This window comes from Scyliorhinus canicula, chromosome 3 (genome assembly GCF_902713615.1).
Source record: "Scyliorhinus canicula chromosome 3, sScyCan1.1, whole genome shotgun sequence".
Lineage (NCBI taxonomy): Eukaryota > Metazoa > Chordata > Chondrichthyes > Carcharhiniformes > Scyliorhinidae > Scyliorhinus > Scyliorhinus canicula.
The window spans coordinates 177,564,206-177,592,003 of record NC_052148.1 but is presented as its reverse complement, the minus strand read 5'-3'; the positions used below and the strand labels follow the sequence as shown (position 1 = coordinate 177,592,003).

The window sequence follows — 27,798 nt, the reverse complement described above, 5'->3', positions numbered from 1 at the left end:
TACCTTTCTAGAAAACTAACACCTCTTCCTATAATTCTGTCCTCTTCCCCAGGTCCTAGATAGTATCTACTTCAGCCGTCGATTCCATGTCCGTTGTGTTGCCAAAGCAGTTGACAAGTCTGGTCATGTTGGGACGCCATTGAGGAGCAATATAGTCACCATAGGAACAGATAGTTCTATATGTCATACACCTGTAGTGGCAGGGACAGCACGGGGATTCCAGGCCCAATCCTTCATTGCAACTCTGAAGTACTTGGATGTGAAACACAAGGAGCATCCCAACAGGTACTGTAAAGAAAGTAGATGATTGTAATGATATCAGGGTGTCCATAACAAAGAACATATTAATGTGAATACGTAAATATTATGACAAAATTCATTCATAAAATATTGTTAGCAGTATTTTCTGTTTCAACTGAGCAATTCGGTGCTGCATTTGTTTCATCGTCCAATCATTTACCTGAAACCATTTACAACTCCTCTGTGATTCCAATCTCCTTACACTCAACCTTACAGATCAAGAAATTTTCAACTTGGTCTTTGCTACAATAGCTGACCTCAACTGTATGGATGATACAGTGAGACTCAAGTCTCTAGTCTGGGAAACCCTCAGCAGTGATCCTTTTAGAGTGAGTGTGAATAGCTGCTGGCTAGGTTCTAGAGGTCTCCTATCCTGCTTGCTGAAACCTAATCTCAGCATGAGCTAGAAGATTGAGAAGAGAAAAATACAGAAAAAAATTAGGATAGGAGAAAAAAACAGTGTTGAATTGTGGAAGTACCCTTACTGGGGATTTCCAGTAATACTCATTTTGTGTTATTGAGTATCAGTACTATGCTACGAAGCTATAATATAATCAATGCATCCATGACAGTGAAATTTGAAATTACCTTACTCTTGGGGTTCATGTCCATAGATCTCTGAAGGTTGCCACTCAAGTGGAGAAGGCTTATAGTGTGTTAGCGTTTATTAACAGGGGGCTTGAGTTTAAGAGCCGCGGGGTTATGCTGCAACTATACATGACACTGGTGAGACCACATTTGGAGTATTCTGTGCAGTTCTGGTCACCTCATTATAGGAAGGATGTGGAAGCATTGTAAAGGGTGCAAAGGAGATTTACCAGGATGTTGCCTGGTTTGCATGATATGTCTTATGAGGAAAGGTTGAGGGAGCTAGGGCTTTTCTCTTTGGAGCGGAGGAGGATGAGAGGCGACTTAATAGAGGTTTATAAGACGATGAGGGGGATAGATAGAGTGGACGTTCAGAGACAATTTCCTCGGGTGGATGTAGCTGTTACAAGGGGGCATAACTATAAGATTCAGGGTGGGAGATATAGGAGGGATATCCGAGGTAGGTTCTTTACTCCGAGAGTGGTTAGGCTGTGGAATGGACTGCCTGCTGTGATAGTGGAGTCGGACACTTTAGGAACTTTCAAGCGGTTATTGGATAGGCACATGGAGCACAGTAGAATGACATGGAGTGGGATAGCTTGATCTTGGCTTCGGACAATGCTCGGCACAACGTTGAGGGCCGAAGGGCCTGTTCTGTGCTGTACTGTTCTATGTACTCCGGAAGATAGAGTTATTGGCTATAATCAGTAGGTTATTCAATAGGTTTTTTTGTTTTATTTAATGCAAGTGGATCTTCCATTGTATTGCTCATAGTTTTATCTGGACAAGACAGAGGTCTAACAGACTGGTTATTTGGTTATTACACTATAAGGGTGACTCCATTTCATAATACTCCCTGTTTGAAGTAACATTTTGCAGGGAATGCATTCTGATTATCCATTCATTGGGATTGAGTCCATGATATCTCAAGATGTATTTCCTTTGAGTACAACCCCTTCCTAGAAGTATAAGATCAATGATTAGACCTGTATACAAATTGGTAAAATGCAAGTTTCAACAATTTTACATTGTTTTTTCATTCCGAGTTTAATTATTAAATATATATTTTACAGATTCTTGCTCCTGGCGCAGAGCCTTGCACCCTGGCAATGTATATCGTTTCAGTTTTTAAGTTAAGCTAATCTTTGATGTTGGAGGAAAATGTGAAAGGGACTGAGGAAGGTAGTTGGAGGATGTAATTTAAAATGGAAAGAGGAGCCTGAGATTATATGTAATCTTCCAGATAATCTTGTAGTACTAGAGCGATTTGGACCTGGAGCATGAAACACAGTATTGTTTTGTGTGAGTGATCCAAATTCAGAGCTTTCCAGCAGGTGCACTAGGAATTAAGGGAAGAGAATTGGAAATTGCACCAGAAATGTGGGGGTGGGAGACTTCGTGAAAGCAGAAGTAGAGCTGCTTTTGAGCAGGGCAAGTTCAACACCTGTGCAGAGACAGTTGGGTGACTAAAGGAAAGAAATTTGAACAATTTGAGAAAGTATTGGAAAGGGGGTTGGAGCTAACATTTCCCAGGGATGCATGGATGATATCAGTGTGGATTTATATAGGAAGAATAATGGAATTGATTAGTAAAATCATTAACTGGTCAAGATAGAAACCTTGGATGTCGCAAGACTAGGATACTGCTGTGAGTGGAAGAATTCATTGGAGAATGTGATTCAGTGAGGAGAGAAATTAAAGCTGAGTAGGCTCTGAATTTTGGTGAAAACTACAATCACCAAGGATGAGGATTCATTCACTGAGGAAGGCGGAGATTGTAGCTAAGTCATCAGGCCACTTGGAATGACGATAGATGAGAAGATACACTTTGAAGGAAAAGTGGAGTAGTGGTAGAATATCAGGTGATCAAAGGAGGAGAAGATACAGAGGAGTAAGGAGATAAGTTGAGGGTATTAGTACAAGGCAAGTGTGCATAATATGGTGAAATGTGTTGTCAAGCTCAGAAGATCAAAGTCTTCTAAGAACAAGAAAAGGGGAAACCTATGGATCTAGGACAGCATCTAAAATTAGAGATGTAGGGTGGCACAGTGATTAGCACAGCAGCCTCACTGCCAAGGACCTAGTTTTGATCCCGATCCCGGGACATGTGTGGAGTTTGCACATTCTCCTCCTGTCTGCGTGGATCTCATCCCCACAACACAAAGATGTGCAGGGTAGGTGGAGTGGCTATGCTAAATAGCCCCTTAATTGAAATTTTTTAAAAAGTCTTCGAAGTCTGATATCATCCATGCATCCCTGGGAAATGTTAGCTCCAACCCCCTTTAAATTTAAAGAAATAAAAGAGAGAAGTGACTCCTCAAATGAGGAAGATCTTAGATTATAATAGTTGCAAACTTTATAGATAATTAAGCAATGGTGCCCACGCATCTGTCCTTCATCCTTCAAAGACATCAGAGCCTCTTTAGCGAAGCCATTCTTTAATTAGATCACTCACTGTCCTTTCCTTTTCATTACAGTGAATGTTTTTCAACTTTAATGTTAATTAGAGTGAAAAGGGAACCAAATGAGTCCACTCCCGAACCAGAATTTTTTTGTTCTGATGGTCATACCATATTTTTGTAGGAAGGAAAAGGAATCGCATTCTTGCAGGTATCTGGGTATAAATAGGTGTTTTCGGAAAACGTCCACATACTGTTTGACAATGTAGAGGTGCATCCAGAGGTGCAATGTAGAAATGCACCCAACCCCAAAAAGAGCTGAAGGAAGTGCTTAATATTGGAGATTAGCAATAATAGAGATGTATTGTAATTGAAACAACATCCTGGTTTCACTGGGACAGTCTCATTTTTCATTGGTCCTGGTATCCCAATAGTTTACTCCAAATTGCTCACACTTCTGAGTTTTCAGCTCTGTTAAGGATTCTCCCCTTTTCCCGCTCCTCATTTCATTTACTTACACAAGGTTTGCCTTTCAGTGCCCTGATTGACCAACCAGGAATTCCATGGAGATAACTCAGGTGGAGTAGCTTACGGGCAAGTGGGAAAACGAGCTAGGAGGAGAGATAGAGGCGGGTCTGTGGGCAGATGCCCTAAGCAGGGTCAATACATCTTCATCATGTGCCAGGCTTAGCCTGATACAATTTAAGGTAGTCCACTCATGGCGGTGGCCCGGATGAGCAAGTTTTTTGGGGTAGAGGACAGGTGTGTGAGGTGCGCGGGAAGCCCAGCAAATCATGTCTACATGTTTTGGGCATGCTCGAAGTTGGAGGGTTTTGGCAGGGTTTTGCTACGGCAATGTCCACGGTACTCAAATCACGGGTGGTGCCGAGTCCGGAGGTGTCGATCTTTGGAGATTCAGAAGAGCTGGGAATTCAGGGGGCGAAAGAGGCCGACATCTTGGCCTTTGCCTCCCTGGTAGCCCGGAGACGGATCTTATTGATCTGGAGGGACTCAAAGCCCCCGAGTGTAGAGAACTGGGTTAATGACATGGCTGGGTTTCTGAGTCTCGAGAAAATAAAGTTAGCCTTTAGAGGGTCAATGGTCGGGTTCACCCGGAGGTGACATCCGTTCGTCGACTTTCTCGGGGAAAATTAAAATGTCAGCAGAAGCAGAATTCCAAAGGGGCGGGTGGGGGGTGGGGGTCTGCGGACTGTTGTTTTGTGGTTGGGGTGTGTGAAGATTGTGATCGGGGTGGAAATTTTATTGTACCAGGAGGCAGGTGAGGGGAGGGCAGCAGAAGAGCAGCAGGCTGGGGGGTGGGGAGGAGGCCTGATTGGGGCTCGGGTAGAGAGACGGAGGCAGCAAGGGGAAAAGATGGCAGGGCTGCAGCGGCTGGGAGAAGGGGAGAGGGCAGCATGAGGATGAGAGGGTAGTGGGGTAAAAAGCGTGAGGGCAGCAGGGGGAGAGAGCAGAAGGGCAGTGTGTGTAAAGTAAGCTAATGTGAGTTCATGGCATAAAATTGCTCAAAAGGTGATGCTAATTGACTAACTTTTGAGGCCAATAGAATGGCTTGTGGGAAGTGAAAATGCTACATTGATGTCGCATAGGCTCCCTTCATAGACTGGAATAAATTGTTGGGTCATACAAGGCAACTTGTTCTTCATTTAACCTTGACCTTGACCTGAACCTTTGTGTACAGTTCAGTTAATGTACATCAGAAAGGCTTAGTATTGTCGCTGGTTTGAAGGCCGCAAGTGAGTGATGGAAGGCTGTGAGTTGAAGGCGGGTTAACAGGTGGGGGAGGGGATCAGCAGCAAGAGCAGGTGGTGGCTGTCAGCAGCAGACCCCCTCTTCTGATGGCAGTTCTCTCCATCAGGCACTGAGTGCATTTGAGTGAGCGCATCCATTTGATGTCCACAAGTGACACTGCACAGATTTGCCTGTTTTGCTCCCTCCATGATGAGACCTTTCCCAACGCGGTTATGGGACTAGGCACTTAAGGGCCTCAATTGGCAATGGGGCCGAACAGCTGTCCACAGGCTTAATAGGGGTGAAGGCAGTTGCATCCTTGTCTGCTATCTTATTAAATGCGCTATCCATCACCAAATGTGCCACAGGGCATGGGGCTTTATATCCTGCGCCTTGTCTTTTACGTATTGGAATAAACAGATAATATATCATGCACTTCGTATTTGCACTGTAGAAAACCTCAAGTTTGAAGAAGGAGGAAAGAAAGAGTAATCCAGAAACAGTGGTTATGTGAAGCCATGATTGACAGTCAGAATGGAAGAGCACCCTATTGCCTTAATTGAATAAAGCTCTTTTCATTATTATGAAATGTTTTTGTCAATCAGATCATAATTAGTGGAATTCACGTGTTTATAGATTTATTTTCCTTTTGTTTTGTTCAGAATCCACATTTCTGTACAGATCCCTCACCAAGATGGGATGCTGCCTCTAGTATCCACTATGCCGCTGCATAACCTACACTTCCTCTTGTCAGAATCCATTTACCGGCACCAGCACATCTGTTCCAACCTGGTTACACTCAAGGACCTCAGGAGTATCACAGGTAGAACCATGCATGAATTCAAAGCTCCAGCACCAGCAAACTTTCTGCTATCTACTTAAGACATACTTCAAAGACGAAAACTGCACACAACTTGAGGTTTTATTATGTTTAAAATTTGGGCCTAGATTTCACTCCTAGGTTAGGTGTGCAGTCAGGACATTTCCAACCTGTGAAAAGGAGGTCTGAAATTTGGGATTTTGATTCCAGGGACAGAATGTGGGGTGGGGGAGGGGGTGAGCTGGATAGATGTGGACCTACCACCTGCTGCTGGAATTAGTGCAGGAGCTATCGGGTGCAGAAGCGGCTGGGTAGAAGGCCCACCTTTGTGCTCCATCACTGTTTGAACGATAGAGGGGGAAAAAATCGAAAACATCCATCTATCCCTCACCTCCCCCACGCATTCCCCATCTATAATTACCCATGTGCCCCATCCACATCTATGACCTTTCATATCCACTATGCCAACCCATATCTCCCACTTATCCCCATGGCCCTTTCCAGCCCTATGGCGCCTTAGTGCCAATACATGCCAACCCACCAGCCACCTTACTCCCTTCATGGCAACTCACCTTGTATATACCTTGGGCAAACCTCAGGAACTACGCTGACAAAGGTATGTGCCTATTGATGATGTCACGATTAAAACAAAACATTCAATACATTGAAATTCATTCAACTGATCTCTTAAAACAATAAATGTTTCACTTAAGCACTTAATTTCTTATGAAAACAAATATCTCTATCCTATAATCATTTGGAGCTCTCAAACTGCTCACTTAACAGGCATCACGCTGTGATAGTACGACGTTGTAAAATTAGTCATACAGCACAAATCCTACAATGAAACCCCTCAGGCTTATGCCAACAGACAGAGTGAAAGCACTGTTTTTTAAACTCTGCATATTTTTTAAAGTTAATGCCCAGCAGAGTAAAATCCTTTGACCGTTTTGACACTTCCAATAGGATTTGACAGTTCTTTGACAGCGTGACAGTTGCAATAGGGTTACGCGCTTTTACGCACATTCTTCTCTCATTTACTAACCCCAGAAAGCTCCTGCCCTTTTCCATCAGAGGGCACCCGACCTTTACCAATGGTCTCCCAGGATCGTATCCAAAGTGTACTTACCTCTCCAAACGGTACCCGTTGAAACAAATGCACAAGGTTCAGATCTTCTCCACCAGGTCTAATCTACACATGAAAATCACATGATTGGTGGCAGTTCCTGACTCTGCTGAGGCAAAATATGCCCCCACTAACGCCGCCGCCCCCCCCCCCCCCCCCCCGTCCTCCCCACCATGAAAATTGTGCAGATGGGGTTTGAGGGTGGGACCTGTAAGAGTCATGCCTCCGCTAGCATTTTTCCTGCACAAAAATTCAGGCTTTGTTGTGTTGTATTTCCAGAGTCAATGGAAAATAAACATATCCACATGTCAATTCTGAGGAGTAAAATACTCCTCAGTAATTTCGAGAAAGCAGTCCGCATGAATCCAGAACAGGAATACTCATGCTAATTTTTTTCAGTAGAATTAGAATTATTATTCACAGGAGCAACTGCAGGCACACACATGATCAGACTACTGTATACAACTGACTGTCTCTATTTATCTTCTATCCTTCATTAAATTTTTAAAATCTAGTTTCAATCTACCTGTGGTAAAACAAAATTAAAAAAGAACAGGATTTTATTTGTGATAATTTTCTAATTAAACTTCCCCAAATGTTCAGATTTTCATTGTTTGGGCATGAGTACTATCTGGATTCTGTCCCATAACCGTTGGTGCAACGGCAACCACAGACTGCCACGGCTGGCTGTTTATAAGGTCATTTGATAACTTTTTGACCTGTTTATAATAAAAAAAAGTAAGGCTGTCTGGGACTCACCCCTCACATCTCACCCCTCCCCAAACACATCTTGCCCCATCCATGCCAAAGCATGCTCCTCACACACCACCAATGGCTCCTCATTATCCCTATGCCAACTTAGAGAAAACTCATGCCTAACCATACCACCACTCATGTCCTTATGCACTCCATAGCAACTGACTCAGTATCAACCATGGGCAGGGTCGAACCCAGGTCCTCGGCGCTGTGAGGCAGCAGTGCTAACCACTGTGCCACCGTGCTATCCCTTGAGCTTTTCTGTCTTTGCAAAAAATTCGACCCCCTGTTATTGACCAAAGACTACCACTTCCATTACAGGTTCCATCCACTGACTGTTCTAATTTGCTCATACCTAGTTACTTTTCCAGTGGCTGTCTCACACATGTGTTTAATGCCCCAGTTTTTATATCCTCATCCACTTATATACACACCCTGTACAGGGGAGAAATATCTAGAACTATCAATAGAAATGTTGTCATTCGTGAAGCTTTGTAATAGATGATTCTCAGCTAAGAGGTCAATACTTCTGGTCTCTTCCCTTTCTGACCTCTTTTTTTTGATCATTCTTACCTTCGTATATAAATAAGCTTTTCTATAAAATATAAGAGTTCTGTGAATGGGAGAAGTGCAATTTTAGAAAAATATGAAACATTTTACCTTCTGTGTCCTTTGAATTGTATCCATAATTTGTGCAGGGATTGCCTTAAATCATTCTCATTCTAAGACTAATCACACCTTAGAGGTCAGAGAATTAAAAAAACAGTCTCTTTTTTATGCTTTCTGTTTATTCATTTAAAATAAATATTCCTGCTATGTTAGCACAGAGATGGAATATTTATATTGTCAGTTTAGCAAGTTATTATAACCAAAGCATTAACAAAAGATGTGTCTGCAGATTCTGGATTTCTAGATGATGTGAACTATGATAGCATCACTCTTGGCCCTGGGTATGATCGGCCATTCCAGTTTGACCCAAATGTAAGAGAACCCAAGACCATCCAGCTGTATAAGCACCTCAACCTGAAGAGCTGTATCTGGACATTCGATGCTTACTATGATATGACAGAACTGATTGATGTCTGTGGTGGCTCAGTAACAGCTGACTTCCAGGTGATTATTTTCACAAACATTTGCATGCTCAGCCTTATGTAAACATAGTTTACAATTATTTGACTGACAATGGTCCAAATTATAAGTAACTTCACTTTGCATCTCTGCCAGTTAAATGAAAGACTGCTATCTCAGTTAAAGTAATGCTCTGCTTTGGTATTTTCTATTATTTTGACCGGAGAAAAAGTTGATATTCAGATTTTTAATTTTTAAAACTATCAAAAACAGAGGTTCAAACGACACTAAATGACATCTTGAAGCGCTTCATGATCAGTTGAGGCTGTTTAGCACAGGGCTAAATCGCTGGCTTTGAAAGCAGACCAAGACAGGCCAGCAGCACGGTTCAATTCCCGTACCAGCCTCCCCGAACAGGCACCGGAATGTGGCGACTAGGGGATTTTCACAGTAACTTCATTTGAAGCCTACTTGTGACAATAAGCGATTTTCATTTCATTTCATTCATTCAGTTGATTACTTTTGACATGCTGCCACGAAGGTTAACACAGAGGCCTCACAAACATCAAGTCACATGAATAGTATGTTTGATTTTGACGGTGATGGTTGAGGGAAGAATATTGGCCTGCATTGCCTGTGACATTTGCATCTCCATAAACAAGTTGATGAAACTTTAGTTGAATATCTTATGTGAAAGGTACAACTTCAACAATGAAACATACTCTTGTTACTGCCCTGAAGTATGTATCTAAATACTGTGCTCAAGACATGGCACAAGCATTGAACTCCTAGTGGGTTATTTTAATATTGGACAATGGTGTGATGGATGATATACGGTCAGTCACCTTTCACACCTCTCACAATGTTTGTTTCTATTAACTTTAAAGATTACTGAGCTGACCATCATTCATTTTACAGTCACCCAAAGTCATAATTGCTCCCACGGTCTTCTAACTCAGAATGGGAATGCTAACAAATGAGACAAACCTACATCAGGGTTAAAGTATTTCAAAAAGTGATTATTTAAGTTGAAGTATTGCTTATTATGTTTGGGCTATCTTCTCACATAAGGCCATTACTAATTAGACTAACTATTCAGTTTATATACACTCTCTTATCAATCAAGGTTTAGATTTTGTGTAGTGATTGTGTGCCATTAGTCAGAGTCTACATCTTGCGGGTGAGATCAGAGACTTTGCAGAACAATTCCTTGGCAGGCCAATGGATTGTGATGGGTTCATTGTGAACTGGATCATTTTCATAAACTGTGGAGCAAAGGGTTTAATGGGCCCTAAAGGTTTTCTCCCCTGTCACATTTTCTTATGTTCTGTTAATTGGCAGGTACGAGATTCTGCCCAGTCGTTCCTGACAGTGTCAGTGCCATTGTACGTCTCTTACATTTATGTAACAGCACCAAGAGGCTGGGCTTCACTCGAGCATCACACCGAGATGGAGTTCTCATTCTTTTATGACACAGTTCTTTGGAGAACAGGTAAAAAAGATGGTTGCAAATAGTTCTTTTTATTTACTTTTTTTTTCATTTATCTGATGTAACGTTTTTCATTTTGTCTTGTTACTTAATGCAGGCATACAAACTGACAGTGTATTGTCAGCACGACTTCAGATAATACGGATTTATATCAGGGACGATGGTCGTCTTGTCATTGAATTCAAGACCCATGCAAAATTTAGAGGCAAGTAATTTATTTATAGATTGATGGATGTTGAAAAAGAGAAAAGCGAGTGTTCACTGAAGGATTAGGTGTTGGTTAGAATTCATAATTTAGAAAAGAAAATCATGTGTTCTAAAAATCACTTTTATCAGAATAACATAATTCATATTCAACAATTTGTTGGTATAGTCTATTGAATGTAAAATGTAACATTACCTTTTGATATAGTGATAGAAAGAAATAATGAATACATAGAGAATTAATGTAACGAGATCTTCAAACACATCAGGACACAAATTCTAGCAAAGCTATTCCCAAACCATATTCCAGACCCAATTCCAGTGACTCTGGCCACACGACAGAAAATTTACAGTCAAAATATTGCTAACCAGAATTCTGTTCCAAGAGGAGCAGGATTTCTGAACTTTCCTAAACTATAAGAGCAACAGATATCACTATCTGTTTTTAATAACATATAACTATTTTTACCTCTGTAACTGGTTTCATTTAGTTATTGATTCATTTTGCACCAACAGCACTGCCAGTTTAGCCATGGTATTGCAATGTAATTATAGTTATACTGTAGGTCTAATGATGGGTTGATACTGCAAATTTGTGAAGAAATAATGTTCCCCTTTTATATGAGGTTCTGGGTGGAGTTATTTCAGGAAAGCCTTCAGTTTCTGGGCGGTCCAATGTCGGGGGTTGAGGGGTAGATTATTTTCCAGTAACTGCCCTTAAAAATGGCCACAATTTCTTTCTGCTCATTTTAGAGCATAAGACATAGGAGCAGAATTAGGCTACTTGGCCCATCGAGTCTGCTCCGCCATTCAATCATGGCTGATATTTATCTTCTCCCCATAACCCCTGATCCCCTAATTAATCAAGAACCTATCTATCTCTGTCTTAAAACCATTCAGTAATTTGGCCTCCACAGCCTTCTGCAGCAAAGAGTTCCACAGATCCACCACCCTCTGACTGAAGAAATTCTTCCTCATCTCTGTTTTAAAGGATCTTCCCTTTAGTCTGAGATTGTGTCCTCTGGTTCTAGTTTTTCCTACAACTGGAAACATCCTCTCCACGTCGACTCTATCCAGGCCTTGCAGTATTCTGTAAGTTTCAATAAGATCCCTCCCTCATCCTTCTAAACTTCAACGAGCACAGGCCCAAAGCCCTCCATCGTTCCTCATACGACAAGCTCATCATTCCAGGGATCATTCTTGTGAACCTCCTCTGGACCTTTCCAAGGCCAACACCTCCTTCCTTAGATATGGGGCCGAAAACTGCTCACAATACTCCAAATGGAGTCTGACCAGAGCCTTATACAGCCTCAAGAGTAGATCCCTGCTCTTGTATTCTAGCCCTCTCGACATGAGTGCAAACTTTGCATTTGCCTTCCAAACTGCCAACTGAACCTGCACATTAACCTTAACAGAATCATGGACAAGGGCTTCCAAGTCCTTTATGCTTCTGATTTTCTAAGCATTTCCCCATTTAGAAAATAGTCTATGCCTCCATTCCTCCTTCCAAAGTGCATAACCTCACAAATTTTCCACATTGTATTTCATCTGCCACTTTATTGCCCACTCTCCTAGCTTGTCCAAATCCTTCTGCAGCCCCCTTGCTTCCTCAATACTACCTGTCCCCCGACAGATCTTTGTATCATCCGCAAACTTAGCAACAGTGTCTTCAGTTCCTTGTTCCAAATCATTAATGTATATTGTGAAAAGTTGTGGTCCCAGAACAGACCCCTGAGGCACACCACTAGTCACCGGCTGCCATCCTGAAAAAGACCCTTTAGCTCTGCCATCTGCCAGTCAGCCAATCCTCTATCCATGCCAGGATCTTACCCTTAACACCATGGGCTCTTAACGCATTGAACAGTCTCCTATGCGGCACCTTGTCAAAAGCCTTCTGGAAATCTAAATAAATCATGTCCACTGGTTCTCCTTTGTCCAACTTCCTTGTTACCTCCTCAAAGAACTCTAATAGATTTGTCAGACATGACCTCCCTTTCACAAAGCCGTGCTGACTCAGTCCTATTTTATCATGCCCTTCCTTTTTAAAAATAAATTTAGAGTATCCAATTCATTTTTCCAATTAAGGGGCAATTTAGCGTGGCCAATCCACCTACCCTGCACACCTTTGAGTTGTGGGGGCGAAACCCACGCAAACATGGGGAGAATGTGTTTCTCACGTTTGTTTCCACAGACAGTGACCCAGATCCGGGATCGAACCTGGGACCTTAGCGCCATGAGGCTGCAGTGCTACCCACTGCTCCACCGTGCTGCCCTTGTCATGCACTTCCAAGTACTCCACAATCTCATCTTTAATAATGGACTCTAAAATCTTACCAATGACAGCGGTGTTACATTAGCCACTTTCCAGTCCTATGGGACCCTTCCTGCCTCCAGTGATTCCTGAAAGATCACCACCAATGCCTCCACAATCGCCTCAGCTACCTCTTTTATAACCCTGGGATGTAGTCCATCCAGTCCAGGTGAATTATCCACCTTCAGACCTTTTAGTTTCCCCAGAACTTTCTCCTTAGTAATGGCCACTGCACTCTCCTCTGCCTCCTGATTTCCTGGAGCTCTGGCATCCCACTGGCATCTTCCACCGTGAAGACTGATGCAAAGTAACTATTCAGTTCCTCTGCCATTTCTTTGTTTCCCGTTATTACTTCTCCAGCCACATTTTCTAGTGGTCCAATGTATATTTTTGCCTTTCTCTTACCTTTTATATATTGAAAAAACTCTTCTTATCCTCTTTTATATTACTAGCTAGCTTGCACTCATATTTCTTCTTCGCCCCCCTTATTGCTCTTTTAGTTGTCCTCTGCTCACTTTTAAAGAATTCCCAATCCTCTGGCTTCCCACTAATCCTAGCCATTTTGAAAGCTTTTTCTTTTGCTTTTATGCTGTCCTTGACTTCCCTCGTCAGCCATGGCTGCCTTGTCCTCCCCTTAGCATGTTTCCTCCTCCTTGGGATGAATTTATGTTGTGCCTCCTATTAACTTCCCAAAACCCCTGCCTTTGCTGTTCCACTGTCTTTACTGCTAGGCTCCTTTTCTAATCAAATCTGGCCAACTCCTCCCTCATGTCTTTGTAGTTACCCTTATTTAATTGGAATACCGTTACATCTGATTCCAGCTTCTCCCTCTCAAACTGCAGAATAAATTGTATCATATTGTGGTCACTGCTCCCTAAGGGTTCCTTCATCTTAAGTTCCCTAATCAAGTCTGCCTGATTACATATCACCAAATCCAAAATTGCCTGTTCCCTCTTAGTTTGGGTACATCACATCTGCTCACCACATCTAAATAATAGTAAGTAGGCATTGCTTATGTATCTGCTGTGATTTTCTTTTCTCCACTGCCTCCAATAATAATAATAATATTTGTTAGTGTCACAAGTCGACTTACATTAACACTGCTATGAAGTTACAGTGAAAAGCCCCTAGTTGCCATGCTCCGGCACCTGTTCGGGTACACAGGGAGAATTCAGAATGTCTAATTCACGTAACAGCACGTCTTTTCAAGATTTGTGGGAGGAAACCGGAGTACCCGGAGCAAACCCACGCAGGCACGGGGAGAACGTGCAGACTCAGCACAGACAGTGACCCAAGCCGGGAATGGAACCTGGGACCCTGGTGTTGTGAAGCAACGGTGCTAAACACTGTGCTACTGTGCTGCCCCAAAGCAGCTACTTCTCCAGTCCATGCATTGTCTTACTGTTCCTTTGTTTCTTCCCATAATTTTCTGTACTGACTTTGGACTATGTCTACTTCCCAACCCTCCACAGAACAGCTATTTACCAAGAACCCTACTCATTCATTTGTTTCTGTCATTGCCATGAATCTGCTGCAATTAGTGCACCACTAAACGAGCACAGAATATCCACTCCCATAGAGATTTTGTGTACTGCTGTCATTTATAATTCCAGTCACATAGAGTTGGACTCAGATTGAAAAGTAACATTAGCACTGGAAACCTGCCAATAAGTTAATCAGTTGATCCAAGTGCAGAAAAATAAGACTGAGTCACAGCAGGTTCAGACCAATGGGCAGATGTCTTGCTTCAACCAGTTCCAGCATCATCCTGCCATGAATAAAGTTCACCTTCCTATGTTATGTATAATAAAAGTAAGGATTGATTGTTTACAGTAAATAGTTCATTTGTGTCACATCAGCCTTCATTGCTAGAGGGATGGAGTTTAAGACTAAGGAGGTTATGCTCCAACTGTATACGGTGTTAGTGAGGCCACACCTGGAGTATTGTATTGTTTTAGTCTCCTTACCTGAGAAAGGACGTACTGGCGCTGAGGGTGTGCAGAGGAGATTCACTAGGTTAATCCCAGAGTTGAGGGGGTTGGATTACGAGGAGAGGTTGAGTAGACTGGGACTGTACTCATTGGAATTTAGAAGGATGCGGGGGGGGGGATCTTATGGAAACATATAAAATTATGAAGTGAATAGATAGGATAGATGCGGGGAGGTTGTTTCCACTGGTGGGTGAAAGCAGAACAAGGGGCATAGCCTCAAAATAAGGGGAAGTAGATTTAGGACTGACTTTAGGAGGAACCTTTTCACTCAAAGGGTTGTGAATCTGTGGAATTCCTTGCCCAGTGAAGCAGTTGAAGCTCCTTCATTAAATGTTTTCGAAATAAAGATAGTCTTTGGAAGAATAAAGGAATAAAAGGTTATGGTGTTCGGGGCGGGAAAGTGGAGCTGAGTCCACAAAAGATCAGCCATGATCTCATTGAATGGTGGAGCAGTCTCAAAGGGCCAGATGACCTTTTCCTGCTCCTAGTTTTTATGTTCCTATGTTTAAGTACTCTGAGAACTGCACCCACAGCATTTCCTCATTTGGATCGAGCAAACATTGAAATCATGTCAGTATTCTGAATCTTGACTTTCATCTTGACTTCAAAGCTGTCCCATTCTCATTATAATCAGTGACATCTCTTCTTAAAAGGAGGAGTTCCCGCCTCCAAAGTGTAAAGTAGGCAGCCAAACGGAGAAAGGCAAGTTGACTGTTGATTGCCACAGGTAGAGCAGGATTTTAATGATGGAAGAGTAAAGCTGAAGTTAAAATTGAAAATATACTCCCAGATGTTGTTGAGTTAGCAAATATCAGATAATCCCCATCACTATGTACTGACCGTATTAGAAATGTGCACGTGAGGATAGAGAACAAAATAAAGTGCATCCAAATACTGGCATAAAAGTGCTGTTGAGAGCAGAGAGAGACAAAGCCCTAACCTGGTACATGTGTTACTTTCCAGGTCACTTTGTGATGGATCACCACACGTTGCCAGGGCAGAAGTCTCAAATTGTAGCTCCTGATCATTTAGGGGGTATTGAATTTGACCTGCAGTTGCTCTGGAGTGCTCAGACATTTGATTCCCCATATCAGCTATGGCGAGCAACTAGTTCTTACAACAGGTAAAGTAAAAAGCCAGCTTCCTTGCTGGCCTGGCGCTTTTTAAGGTGTGGCGCAAATTAAAAGTAGATTTTAAACAAGCTAGTCTTTTACATATGAAAGCAGAATGGGGTTTTATTCTGAACTGTCAACTGCCATGTTTTGGAACAACGTAGATGCTAATCTAACTTTTTCACTTATGGTAATGAAATGCTTTGTTTCTTCATACTGTTTGTTCTGAGAAGGATGATAGTCGTGTTTCTTTTTCCTTGGATCAATTTCTGTAACTACAATGAGCTAAATGTAAAACTTCTCATTGAACTGCGATTCACACAAAAAATAAATACCCGTTTTGCTTCTGAGATTAAATCTTCCCCACCCCCCCCCACCCAAGTTAGTTCGTATAGCCACAGAGGTCACTTTATCTACCAAGAATACATGTACTAAGAATACATGTACAGAGGAAAGACAACCAACATTAATTTCCAGTCAGGTTCCCTCAATCATTCATTGTAACTTGAGAAGAGGATCAGCAGAAATCTGGTGGGGGGAAGCATTAAATCCATTTTTCCCCCCCGAAGCTTCCCCTGGATTCTCCCTCAAACTGACAGTGGGCAATACATAGAATCCCTGTGGAATTCAACCCTAATGTTGTCCCAGTTATGGTGTACAGTAGCCTTCATAAAAGCTGTAATTCTCTACCAAACAGCGGCATCAATATTCAACAATTATCATTTGTCATTTTACAAAAATAAAATAAAATTCTCTTTTGATAGTGTGTTCCTTGGGTTCATCAATTTACTTTGAAAATTAAATTATTCCTGGGGTATGGGGGTGAAGCATAGTATTTGTATTTTGAGACACATTCCAGGGAATAATTAACCCATGTGTCAAAACCAGAAATTGTAGGCAGAAATATTCTTCCAGTATCCTCCCAACATCTGGGAAGTGTTAAATGAGAGCATGGGCGTGATCTAATGGAAAAGTTTCTCAGCGTCATCTGTGATGGGTTTTGCTGGGTGTTGTCCGTCTCCCCCCCCCCCCCCCCCCCCCGGCGGCTCTGTGGACGAGTTCCCCACCGCTGTTAGTCATTTTATTGGGTCATAGGGAGTTTCTGCCCGGACAGGCCCACACTTCAAATTTTCTTCCATCACTGGGGAGCTGAACTTGCTGGCGAGACTGGCTCCTCAGAGATCAGGCTATCGTTTCACCAGGGTGCCCCGGTCTCTAAGTGAGCTTTAGGGACCCTCATATCCCCACCCATGGACAATTGCCAGGATTCTCCGAACTCCCTGCCAAGCGTTGACAGCGGTGTCAAAATCGGGGTGAGCGACACCGGCGTCAATGGACCTCCAGGCCCAGGCATTCACCCCTTCCTAAGGGGGCGAGAACGGCGCCAGAGTGCTGTGCGCTGCTCCGGCGCCGAAAGGCGGCCCGCCACGACTGGCGAGGGTCCGCGCATGCACTCGCCACGTCCGGCGCGGATCCGTGCCTGCACACCACGACCTTCTTCACACCGGCCCACGGGCAACATGTCGGAGCCATACAGAGGCCCGGCACGGAGGAACAGAGGCCCTCTCCAGAATGATTCCACCCGCCAATCGGTTGCTCCCAATCGAGGGCGGGCCTGGCCATTGTGGAGCCCCCCCCCAACGGAGTAGGCTCCCCCCCCCCCCCCCCCCACCAGGACGGTCCCCGCAGCCAGAACTCCGAGGTCCCGCTGGGTAGGACCATGCGTAAACGACGCCGGTGGGCACTCGGCCCGTTGAGCACAGAGAATCGCTAGGGGGCTGCTTTCAACGGCCTCCAACCGCCGATGGAACCGGCGGCATGGCGGGATTCGCACAGCCCCCCGGAGATTCTCCGACCTGGCGCGGGATCAGAGAATCCCGGCCAATGTCACCCCACACACATGGCCCACACCTTCCGCTCCAAATGATGACACCCTGGTGGGGGGTCACTGAGGGCTCCACTTTTAAGGCTCTCCCCTCTCCCTTTCCAGGACCCCTACCCTTCACCCCTCCCAAAAGAAAATTCCAGAGGCCCCTTCATACCTGCTCTTCACTACCCCATCCTGCATACCCCCTCCCCCTCCCCACTCTCAGTTCCTGGGCGTGACCTCCCCACAGGTCCTGACCCTTCGCAGTGTCACTTGGCACTTCACCCTGGCGTGCTCCTGCCAACCTGACTGTGCCACCTGGGCAGCTTGGCAGTTCCAGCCTGGCAGTGCCAAGGTGCCTGGGTGCAGAGTGAGAGCCAGGATGCCACCCTGCCCTTTCCATGACCACACAGGGGTCTCCAATGGCCTTGCCTGTGACACCTGGTCCACATTTGTGTGGACCAGTAACTAATCGACACTCGCGAGATCGATGGAGGGTCCTTCTCGTTAACGATATGGAGATTGGCCTTAATTGGTTTCTCATCACGTCGCAGTGGGATCTGGATCCCGCCAGCAGGAGTCGGCTGGTTAGATTTGAAACTGATTGGCACCTGACCCGATTTCAGACTCTCCCACGACTAACCGTCTGGCTCGGATTCATGGCCAGTGTGTGCGGCCGTTAGATTGCGCCCCATGTGATTAGCGAACACAAAATGTTTCCCTTAATCTTTGTTGATGTAGCTTAACTGTAGAATTTGGCAGATTCATTGATGGATTCTGATTTTTGAAACCATTTCTGATAAGGCAATCTATGAGATCAATGAGATAATAATACTTACATTCACATAAGAGCAACTAGGGATCGGCAATAAATGTTGGCCTATCCAGTGATGCCCACATCCTGTAAATGAATATTGAAAAAATTCAATTTTTCAAGCAGAGACATTTCTGTCAGCTGTACTAATGTACCAATGTTTAATGCGTTTATAATTGTTCATTAAATTGGGGAGGTGGCAACGTTATACAAATGCAACATTCTTCTGATAGTATCAGCACAAGTCATTTTAAAACTTATCCTAAATCACACTGGACAATCTCAAAATGCCCCACACAATGAAGTGTAGTGACTGGAATTCTGTTGGGAAAATTGAGTGGGTAGTAAAAACTAGGCAATATAATAGGCAATAAAAATTGGACAACTCATGCAATTTATGTTAAAGAAATTCAGCCAGACCAGCACCTCCAAGAATCTAGGACTAATAAGAGTATTCAGCTCTTCCAAGCAACAAGATCTTGTATGGTTAAGATTCCAAATTAATGTCCAAAAAATGAGTCTATTTTGTCTAGCTAAGTCCAGAATGTGAATGGCATTGAATTCTATGGAACACATTTCGAAAGCTAACAGCTTGGGATTTAGAGCTTTCCAAAAGAACAAACATGTTGAACTTTTCTGCCTTTCCTTTTGTAGAATCGTTAAAAATTATCTTTAATTGACATGGTTCTTTGTCATTACTTACTATTTCTATGTGATTTTTTAGCCTGTCAGAATTTGAAACTGAGTAAGTATACTTCTCAGCAAACTATCATTTGTGACATTCCATTTTTAAAATCTTTTGAATCCACAAAAATAGTTGCAGCTATTGGAATGGAGGTTTCATCAAGCAAATATTAATTCAATGCATTTTTGTTAATTGTACTAGATTAAATAGGATATCTGTCAGCTCGTCAATCAGCTCATTTTGAGATATATGATATGCCAGCAACCTTTTAAAGAATTTGCATGATGATTTTTTTTTCTTCTCTACAGAAAAGATTATTCGGGCGAGTACACAATCTTTCTGATCCCCTGCACTGTACAACCCACACAACCTTGGATCGACCCTGGAGATAAGCCACTGGCCTGTACAGCACATGCTTCTGAAAAGTACGGGCATATTACAATTCCGCTACTCAAATATTTCTTCAACTTCCGCACAAAATGTGTAAAATCCAGTCATTTCCCATTTTTTCTGTCAAGGGAAATTACTTTGTGCTGTTTTATCATTAAACCTACATAAAATTAGAGATGTAAGCTCTAATTTATCTGAAGAGTTCAGATTACTCAGTAGTTTACAGAAGTAAAACGGGAGATAAATTTACAACACACTGCACCTTTTCCAATCTCGTAATCACTGAACCACCTGTAATATACCAGTGATAATGAAAAGCTAAAATTACGGGATTTATGACTGAAAGAGACAATTATGTTGTCACCACTGTAAAATATTATGCTGTCCCATGTTTTACAGGAGAGAAAGAAAATCACATGTGTAACTTATTATCTGAAGGGTCCTCAAAATTCATGCGAAGGGGTACAACTTGGGGTCCTGCAATATCACCAGTTACATTTACCATATAAGTAGAGCCTTATTTAGTTAAGAAACCCAGATCTGAGTTTTGCAAAGCCAGCTTATGTGCAAAAAGGCATGGAATAAAACTAACCAAAGCAAGTTGCATTAATCAAATGGCCAGAAAAAATGAAGTAACTGGCTTTTTTTGACAACGCTATTATTCACATATTGTTAGGTGTCTTATACCTAATATGTCCTGAATTTACTGAGCTTTTCTGGCAAGATATGAGCTTGGAGCAGCCCACCAGCAATTTTATGGATGAATTCTGAGATGGGACCTGTTTCCACCATGTTTTAGTCCAGTAAAGGTAAGTTTCCCCTCCTAGTTTGGGTTTTCCATGTGTGTATTTGTCAATGCTACACAGAGTACGGAGTTGACATCATTCTGATTGGCAGTGAACAGAGTCAGAGTTGGGCAATTCTTCTGGACCTCAGCCCCTGGGGGACCAAACCTCTTTAGGCCCTGCTCTTCAAATTCCTACCTGGAATTAAAATTGACTTATCAAAAAATAATTGCAATATAATTTCCAGTAAATTTGTCTTTGTAGCTGTGGTTGCTGCTTATATTTTAGCAGAGAGTATACAATATGTGAACATACAAAACTTTGTTAAGTAACTGCCTTCTGGGATAGTGTCAGTACATTGACTTTGTTTTTTTTCCCTGTAAAGGTTCCTTGTCCCTATTGCGTTTCAACAGACAAATCGCCCAGTTCCAGTTGTCTACTCTCTCAATACAGAGTTTCATCTTTGCAATAACGAGAAGGTTTTTATGATGGATCCATCTGAAACGGAGATGTCCCTGGCTGAAATGGATTATAAAGGAGCTTTCTCAATGGGTATGCAGATTTTTAAACTCACTATGAAATACTGTCCAGCCTTTTAAAATAGGTTTGATTATTAAATATCTCTTATTTCTAATTGTTTATGTGGCCTGGCTGAAGCACCAATTGATTGTTCTACAAACCACATTTGTTGTCTAAAAAGTGCATCTAGTATTATTCACCCAAGACGTTTTGGCAGGGATGGTGGTGGGATTTTGGCTTTATGTGATGGTGTAAAACCTGCAAAAGCATATTGGTTGCCGGTTTTACATCTATCCTGATCTTTGTTTCCATTTGCTTCTACACCGATTTGCGAGCCACCTGCATTGGACAAATCAAAATCACCTTCCCCAACTCCCTGCGTGGAAAGCCCAGTGCAGTATGTCTCTTTCAATGCTTTATTTTGAATGGCATTGGCTACCTATGTCTGTCAATCAGTTACTCTGTCAATGCACTGTCATCATCTCACCATCCTGACAAACCTACAAATAACTCCTGCTGATCTTGTTTCTAACTTTATTAAACTTAATGTGCGTAACTTAATTTATTTGACATCGGAAAAGATGCATAATGAGTGGTAATGTCCAAATACTGCAGTGGGATATGTTTATAAAATTCTCAGTAATGTTCAAATAAAATCTGCCATAAACACAATAATATATCTTGAGCGCTGCCCTTCCCCTGTAAGCTTTCTTTCTTTCTAATTTTGGACTTTTATTATTCAAAAGTACTTGCATTTTGTGATCACAGGCGTGCCCAAAACACATTTTTGCCTGAAGCCACTGTTGCCATGTTCAAAACGCAGCAAGCCAATGACTGCACAGTAAGATTCCATAAACAGCAATGTGATAATGACAAGATAATCTGTTTTTAGTTGTTAGTTGAATAAATACTAGCGAGTGTGCCCTTCTGCTCGTTTTCAAAATAGTGTTTTGGAATCTTTTATGCCCAGTTGTGAGGGCAATAGGATTTCAGTTTAACATTTCATCTGAAAGACAGCACCACCAAAAATGCTGCGCTCTCTCAAAACTGCACTGGAGTATTAGTCTGGATTATGTGCTCAAGTGTCTGGAGCGGGACTCTTGACCTGAGTTTTTCAAATGGCGTGTCTCGCTTCCCGCCATCTGAAGAGATTCTGAGTGCCCTGCAACATTTCCAGGCTTGAATGACTTCCGCCCCTCACTCAGGACAAAGTCACGCCTTAAACAGCTGCCAGCCAATCTGAGAGGCCAAGGGGGGTTGTGAGCTCTGGAGACCACGGACCTTAAGGGCGGGTGCCCAACTTCAGGAGGGGGCTTCTGATGGAGGCCCTATTTGCACCCGAGAACTAACTTCTTTTTCAGACTTCCCCCATGGAAGTTCAGTACTCCTGCCAGAAGTGGGATGGGAAATGTCCCTGTAAGTGGGCCTCAGTTGGGGCAAGAGAAGACCTCCCAAGCAAGCCTTTGCCTGTCTCAGTGTAAAATTGCTGTGAGGTCATGGCAGGTGGAAAAGCCTAAAAACCAGCCAGTGGGGCAGTGTAAAATTCTGGCCCATGATCCTCTGGCTCAAAGGCATGAAGGCTACACACTGATATATAGCTGACAACAATCGTGCTTGCAGAGCTATCATTCCAGCAAAAAGGTCTCTACAGATCCATTCCAACAAGACATAATTCTCCAACATGGAGCTGCTGTAATATGCACTCGGCCCACGATAAATTCCAAAAAATAGAATGCATACAAAATAAACCTTTTTTTAAGAAAATTAAAGTTTTCTGATAACTTAGTAGAAGAACAGCCTTCCACCTCCAAAAGTAACTTTCCCAAAGAAGAACATTATGCCCGTTTGAATCTGAGTTGTGTGTCTGGAACATTTGGATCCAAAGCACTGTTGGAGATGATTCTGTGGAAACCAAAGGCCCTCCCAAGTGGGACCCACTGTGTCTCCTTCATGCCGGCCTGGCTGTAGTTATTCATGTTTGGTGACTCACCACATACAGTTCCAACTTTACACCAGCCTTCAAGGTATATGCAGTGTCTCAGTTGGTGGCTGCAAATGTCTGATCAAGTGATAGGACTTCTTCATTAGTGCTATGCTGTTGCTCTCTCTCCTCCTTTTGGGTGGGTTATGACTGTGCAGACAATCCTTGGGTATCTGAAAGTAAGAACTGAAAAGATACGGTTGGGGTCAGGGAAGTTAATTGTCTGGGTGGGAAACATGTGGCTCATGGTCACACTATCTGTAGCTTACCCACCATGCCAGATATTAGGACACGAATGAGCTGGGAGTTGACAAGGGCATAAGGCAAGAAAATACCCTTGTTTTCAGCAATACCAGATGTCACAGATTTTGTTGAGTCCCATGATGCAGACAACCATCTTCTCCATTGGGCTCAGGGGATGCTGACATACATGTAGTTCACCAGTTCTACTTTTCTCCTTTCAATTGTGTGCCACTTTGACCTGCAAGCAAGAGGACAAAAGGTCAATGATTGTGTTATACACTGTTTGAGTGATGTGCCTGCCATAGCTAAATATCTGGTGGTATATAAAATTGCAGGAGTGAGGTTGGAATCATTGGTACGTGTGTGAGGATGAGGTGAGGTATCTGGATGTTAAGCATGAGTGCTGGGCACCAGGGAGTGTTGATGGGCGAGGGATGGGAGTGTGGTGAGCATATTCAAGACCGAGGTCAATAGATTTTTGGGTACTAAGGGAAATGAGGGATATGGGACTATCTGGGAGAGTGGCATTGAGGTAGAAGATCAGCCATGATCTATTTGAATGGCAGAGCAGACACAAGGGGTCAATTGGCATAATCAAGTTCCTATTTCTTATGCTGTTTTGATACATTGGCGCAACATGAGAGGTTAGTGTTACAGTGGGTAGGAAATGTCATGAGATGATGCGTTCACTGACCTTGATCAAGCATCTAAGGTCATTCGACTTCTTGTGGCCACATTAGTCTCAATGAAACAATGGACATAGTTTGATGTCCTCTTCCTCAGAGGCAAGTTTGGAGATGGATTTAATTGGATGAAAGGGAGTTGGATCTTGCCACCTACCTGCCTCCATACGCTACCCCCCCGCCCCCCCCCCCCCCCCCCCCCCCCCCCCCCATGCAACCAAATCTTCCCACCGCTTTTTGTGCACACTCAACCTTTGTCCCTTTGGATCTTGGAGTTCTAGTGGATGCATTGCTGGCAGCTGCCACCACTTCCCAGAGGTATTGAAGGCAATGAAGAGCTGCCAGCCTCTGATTGGGCAACAGCTCTCGAGGGACATGGTCCTTAATCCTGGGGAAGACTTAACATTGGCCACAAAAGGGCCCTTCACACCGGCTACCCTTCTCCATTGGAGATGCAGGACTCCAGCCAGCAGGCAAGACCTGCGTCACAAACATTAATTCTGTCTGTTTTCAAAGCCAGGTCTCAGTAACATGGACAGTGGGCCATGAACAGCAATCCAGGAATTCATAACATTTCCCGACTCCACAAACCCAATCTGGGAGAAAGTAGTTCAGAAGGTCCAATTTTTATTCCAGGGTGACGGGGTTCCCTGGGAATTTGGTCGGGCAACACTGGAATGAATGTGGAGAATGCAAGATGCGGAGGCAGGCTAGGTGAAGGCCTGTATGAAGTTTGAAAAAATCACCAAAAAATGGAAAACGACCCTCACACCTACTCATCTCTCACAACCACCCTCTCACACACAGCGTCCATGCTCCATCTGTGCCAACCTATGTCATCTCATGCTCCCCACCCACCTGCATGACAGCCCATACCCTCTATGCCAATCTGTGACTCTACCCACCCCGTGGCCCTTTATAGCACCATGCTAACTTAGTGCTCCCACACACACCACCCTTTGCCCTTACACCTATCATGGCAATGCACCTTGTATCCACAATGGATAGACACCAGGATTGAAGCTGAGATAAAATAAATCCACATGCATCTATTGCAGATTTTTTTTAAACTCTCATTCAAAAAAACATTTACTACATTTACATTCCTTCAGCTACATCATCCTTTAAAAAAACAAGCCTTTCGTTCAATTACATATTCAATTACATATTACAGTTAGGGATCCTCTCGGAAGGAGCGATCACAATATGGTGGAATTTAAAATACAGATGGAGGGTGAGAAAGTAAAATCAAATACTAGTGTTTTGTGTTTAAACAAAGGAGATTACAAGGGGATGAGAGAAGAACTAGCTAAGGTAGACTGGGAGCTAAGACTTTATGGTGGAACAGTTGAGGAGCAGTGGAGAACGTTCCAAGTGATTTTTCACAGTGCTCAGCAAAGGCTTATACCAACAAAAAGGAAGGACGGTAGAAAGAGGGAAAATCGACCGTGGATATCTAAGGAAATAAGGGAGAGTATCAAATTGAAGGAAAAAGCATATAAAGTGGCAAAGATTGCTGGGAGATTAGAGGACTGGGAAATCTTTAGGGGACAACAGAAAGCTACTAAAAAAGCTATAAAGAAGAGTAAGATAGAGTATGAGAGTAAACTTGCTCAGAATATAAAAACAGACAGTAAAAGTTTTTACAAATATATAAAACAAAAAAGAGTGGCTAAGGTAAATATTGGTCCTTTAGAGGATGAGAAGGGAGTTTTAATAATGGGAAATGAGGAAATGGCTGAGGAACTGAACAGGTTTTTTGGGTCGGTATTCACAGTGGAAGACACAAATAACATGCCAGCGACTGATAGAAATGAGGCTATGACAGGTGGGGAGGCTATGACAGGTGAGGACCTCGAGAGGATTGTTATCACTAAGGAGGTAGTGATGGGCAAGCTAATGGGGCTAAAGGTAGACAAGTCTCCTGGCCCTGATGGAATGCATCCCAGAGTGCTAAAAGAGATGGCTAGGGAAATTGCAGATGCACTAGTGATAATTTACCGAAATTCACTAGACTCTGGGGTGGTCCCGGTGGATTGGAAATTAGCAAACGTGACACCACTGTTTTAAAAAGGAGGTAGGCAGAAAGCAGGAAATTATAGGCCAGTGAGCTTAACTTCGGTAGTAGGGAAGATGCTGGAATCTATCATCAAGGAAGAAATAGCGAGGCATCTGGATAGAAATTGTCCCATTGGGCAGACGCAGCATGGGTTCATAAAGGGCAGGTCATGCCTAACTAATTTAGTGGAATTTTTTGAGGACATTACCAGTGCAGTAGATAATGGGGAGCCGATGGATGTGGTATATCTGGATTTCCAGAAAGCCTTTGACAAGGTGCCACACAAAAGGTTGCTGCATAAGATAAAGATGCATGGCATTACGGGTAAAGTAGTAGCATGGATAGAGGATTGGTTAATTAATAGAAAGCAAAGAGTGGGGATTAATGGGTGTTTCTCTGGTTGGCAATCAGTAGCTAGTGGTGTCCCTCAGGGATCCGTGTTGGGCCCACAATTGTTCACAATTTACATAGATGATTTGGAGTTGGGGACCAAGGGCAATGTGTCCAAGTTTGCAGATGACACTAAGATGAGTGGTAAAGCGAAAAGTGCAGAGGATACTAGAAGTCTGCAAAGGGATTTGGAAAGGTTAAGTGAATGGGCTAGGGTCTGGCAGATGGAATACAATGTTGACAAATGTGAGGTTATCCATTTTGGTAGGAATAACAGCAAACGGGATTATTATTTAAACGATAAAATATTAAAGCATGCCGCTGTGCAGAGAGACTTGGGTGTGCTAGTGCATGAGTCACAGAAGGTTGGTTTACAGGTGCAACAGGTGATTAAGAAGGCAAATGGAATTTTGTCCTTCATTGCTAGAGGGATGGAGTTTAAGACTAGGGAGGTTATGTTGCAATTGTATAAGGTGTTAGTGAGGCCACACCTGGAGTATTGTGTTCAGTTTTGGTCTCCTTACTTGAGAAAGGACGTACTGGCACTGGAGGGTGTGCAGAGGAGATTCACTAGGTTAATCCCAGAGCTGAAGGGGTTGGATTATGAGGAGAGGTTGAGTAGACTGGGACTGTACTCATTGGAATTTAGAAGGATGAGGGGGGATCTTATAGAAACATTTAAAATTATGAAGGGAATAGATAGGATAGATGCGGGCAGGTTGTTTCCACTGGCGGGTGAAAGCAGAACTCGGGGACATAGCCTCAAAATAAGGGGAAGTAGATTTAGGACTGAGTTTAGGAGGAACTTCTTCACCCAAAGGGTTGTGAATCTATGGAATTCCTTGCCCAGTGAAGCAGTTGAGGCTCCTTCATTACATGTTTTTAAGGTAAAGGTAGATAGTTTTTTGAAGAATAAAGGGATTAAGGGTTATGGTGTTCGGGCCGGAAAGTGGATCTGAGTCCACAAAAGATCAGCCATGATCTCATTGAATGGCGGAGCAGGCTCGAGGGGCCAGATGGCCTACTCCTGCTCCTAGTTCTTATGATCTTATATTCCATTATAAAAACAAGCATTGATATCCATCGTACCACTTTATCAAGTCCATAATCACTTGAATCTGGTAATCAAACTGTGAAATGGCAGGTATCCTACCACAATGACGAGCAGTTGTGAAATCAGGCATGCAGCACAAATTCAGTAATAAAAACCTGAAGGTTTATGTCATTAGGCAGAGTGAAATAGCAAGCAGTCATTTGTTTTTAACATACCAGACAGTTTTTTCAAAGATTTAAAGGTCAAAAGTTTTTGATGCCTTGAGAACTTTGATTGCTCCTCTTGACTGTTCATCTTGACACTTTGGAACTGAGAAGCTCATTGGAACTGTCAATGAGTTATCCAAAAGGTGGCACAGTGGTTAGCACTGGTTCGATCCCGACCCTGGGTCACTGTCGATGTAGAGTTTGCACAT

General features: G+C 43.0%; 1 protein-coding gene and 1 long non-coding RNA gene across 2 annotated transcripts in view; one reads left to right on the top strand and one right to left on the bottom strand.

The window, feature by feature from the left end:
* The window catches only part of fras1 (Fraser extracellular matrix complex subunit 1), a 601,677-nt gene that overhangs the window by 555,400 nt on the left and 18,479 nt on the right, over positions 1–27,798 (top strand). The window contains exons 64-71 of the mRNA XM_038791813.1: positions 53–285; positions 5,699–5,859; positions 8,637–8,851; positions 10,148–10,298; positions 10,393–10,500; positions 15,765–15,924; positions 19,588–19,704; positions 20,840–21,006. Coding sequence (XP_038647741.1) covers positions 53–285; positions 5,699–5,859; positions 8,637–8,851; positions 10,148–10,298; positions 10,393–10,500; positions 15,765–15,924; positions 19,588–19,704; positions 20,840–21,006 — 1,312 coding nt within the window. The remainder of the gene's footprint in view (positions 1–52; positions 286–5,698; positions 5,860–8,636; positions 8,852–10,147; positions 10,299–10,392; positions 10,501–15,764; positions 15,925–19,587; positions 19,705–20,839; positions 21,007–27,798) is intronic.
* Positions 160–27,786, bottom strand: LOC119963147. Its single transcript, XR_005460038.1, has 5 exons — positions 27,599–27,786; positions 23,228–23,435; positions 22,964–23,140; positions 18,620–18,681; positions 160–288 (listed from the first exon to the last, which is right to left on the bottom strand). It is a non-coding gene; the product is annotated as an uncharacterized LOC119963147 (long non-coding RNA).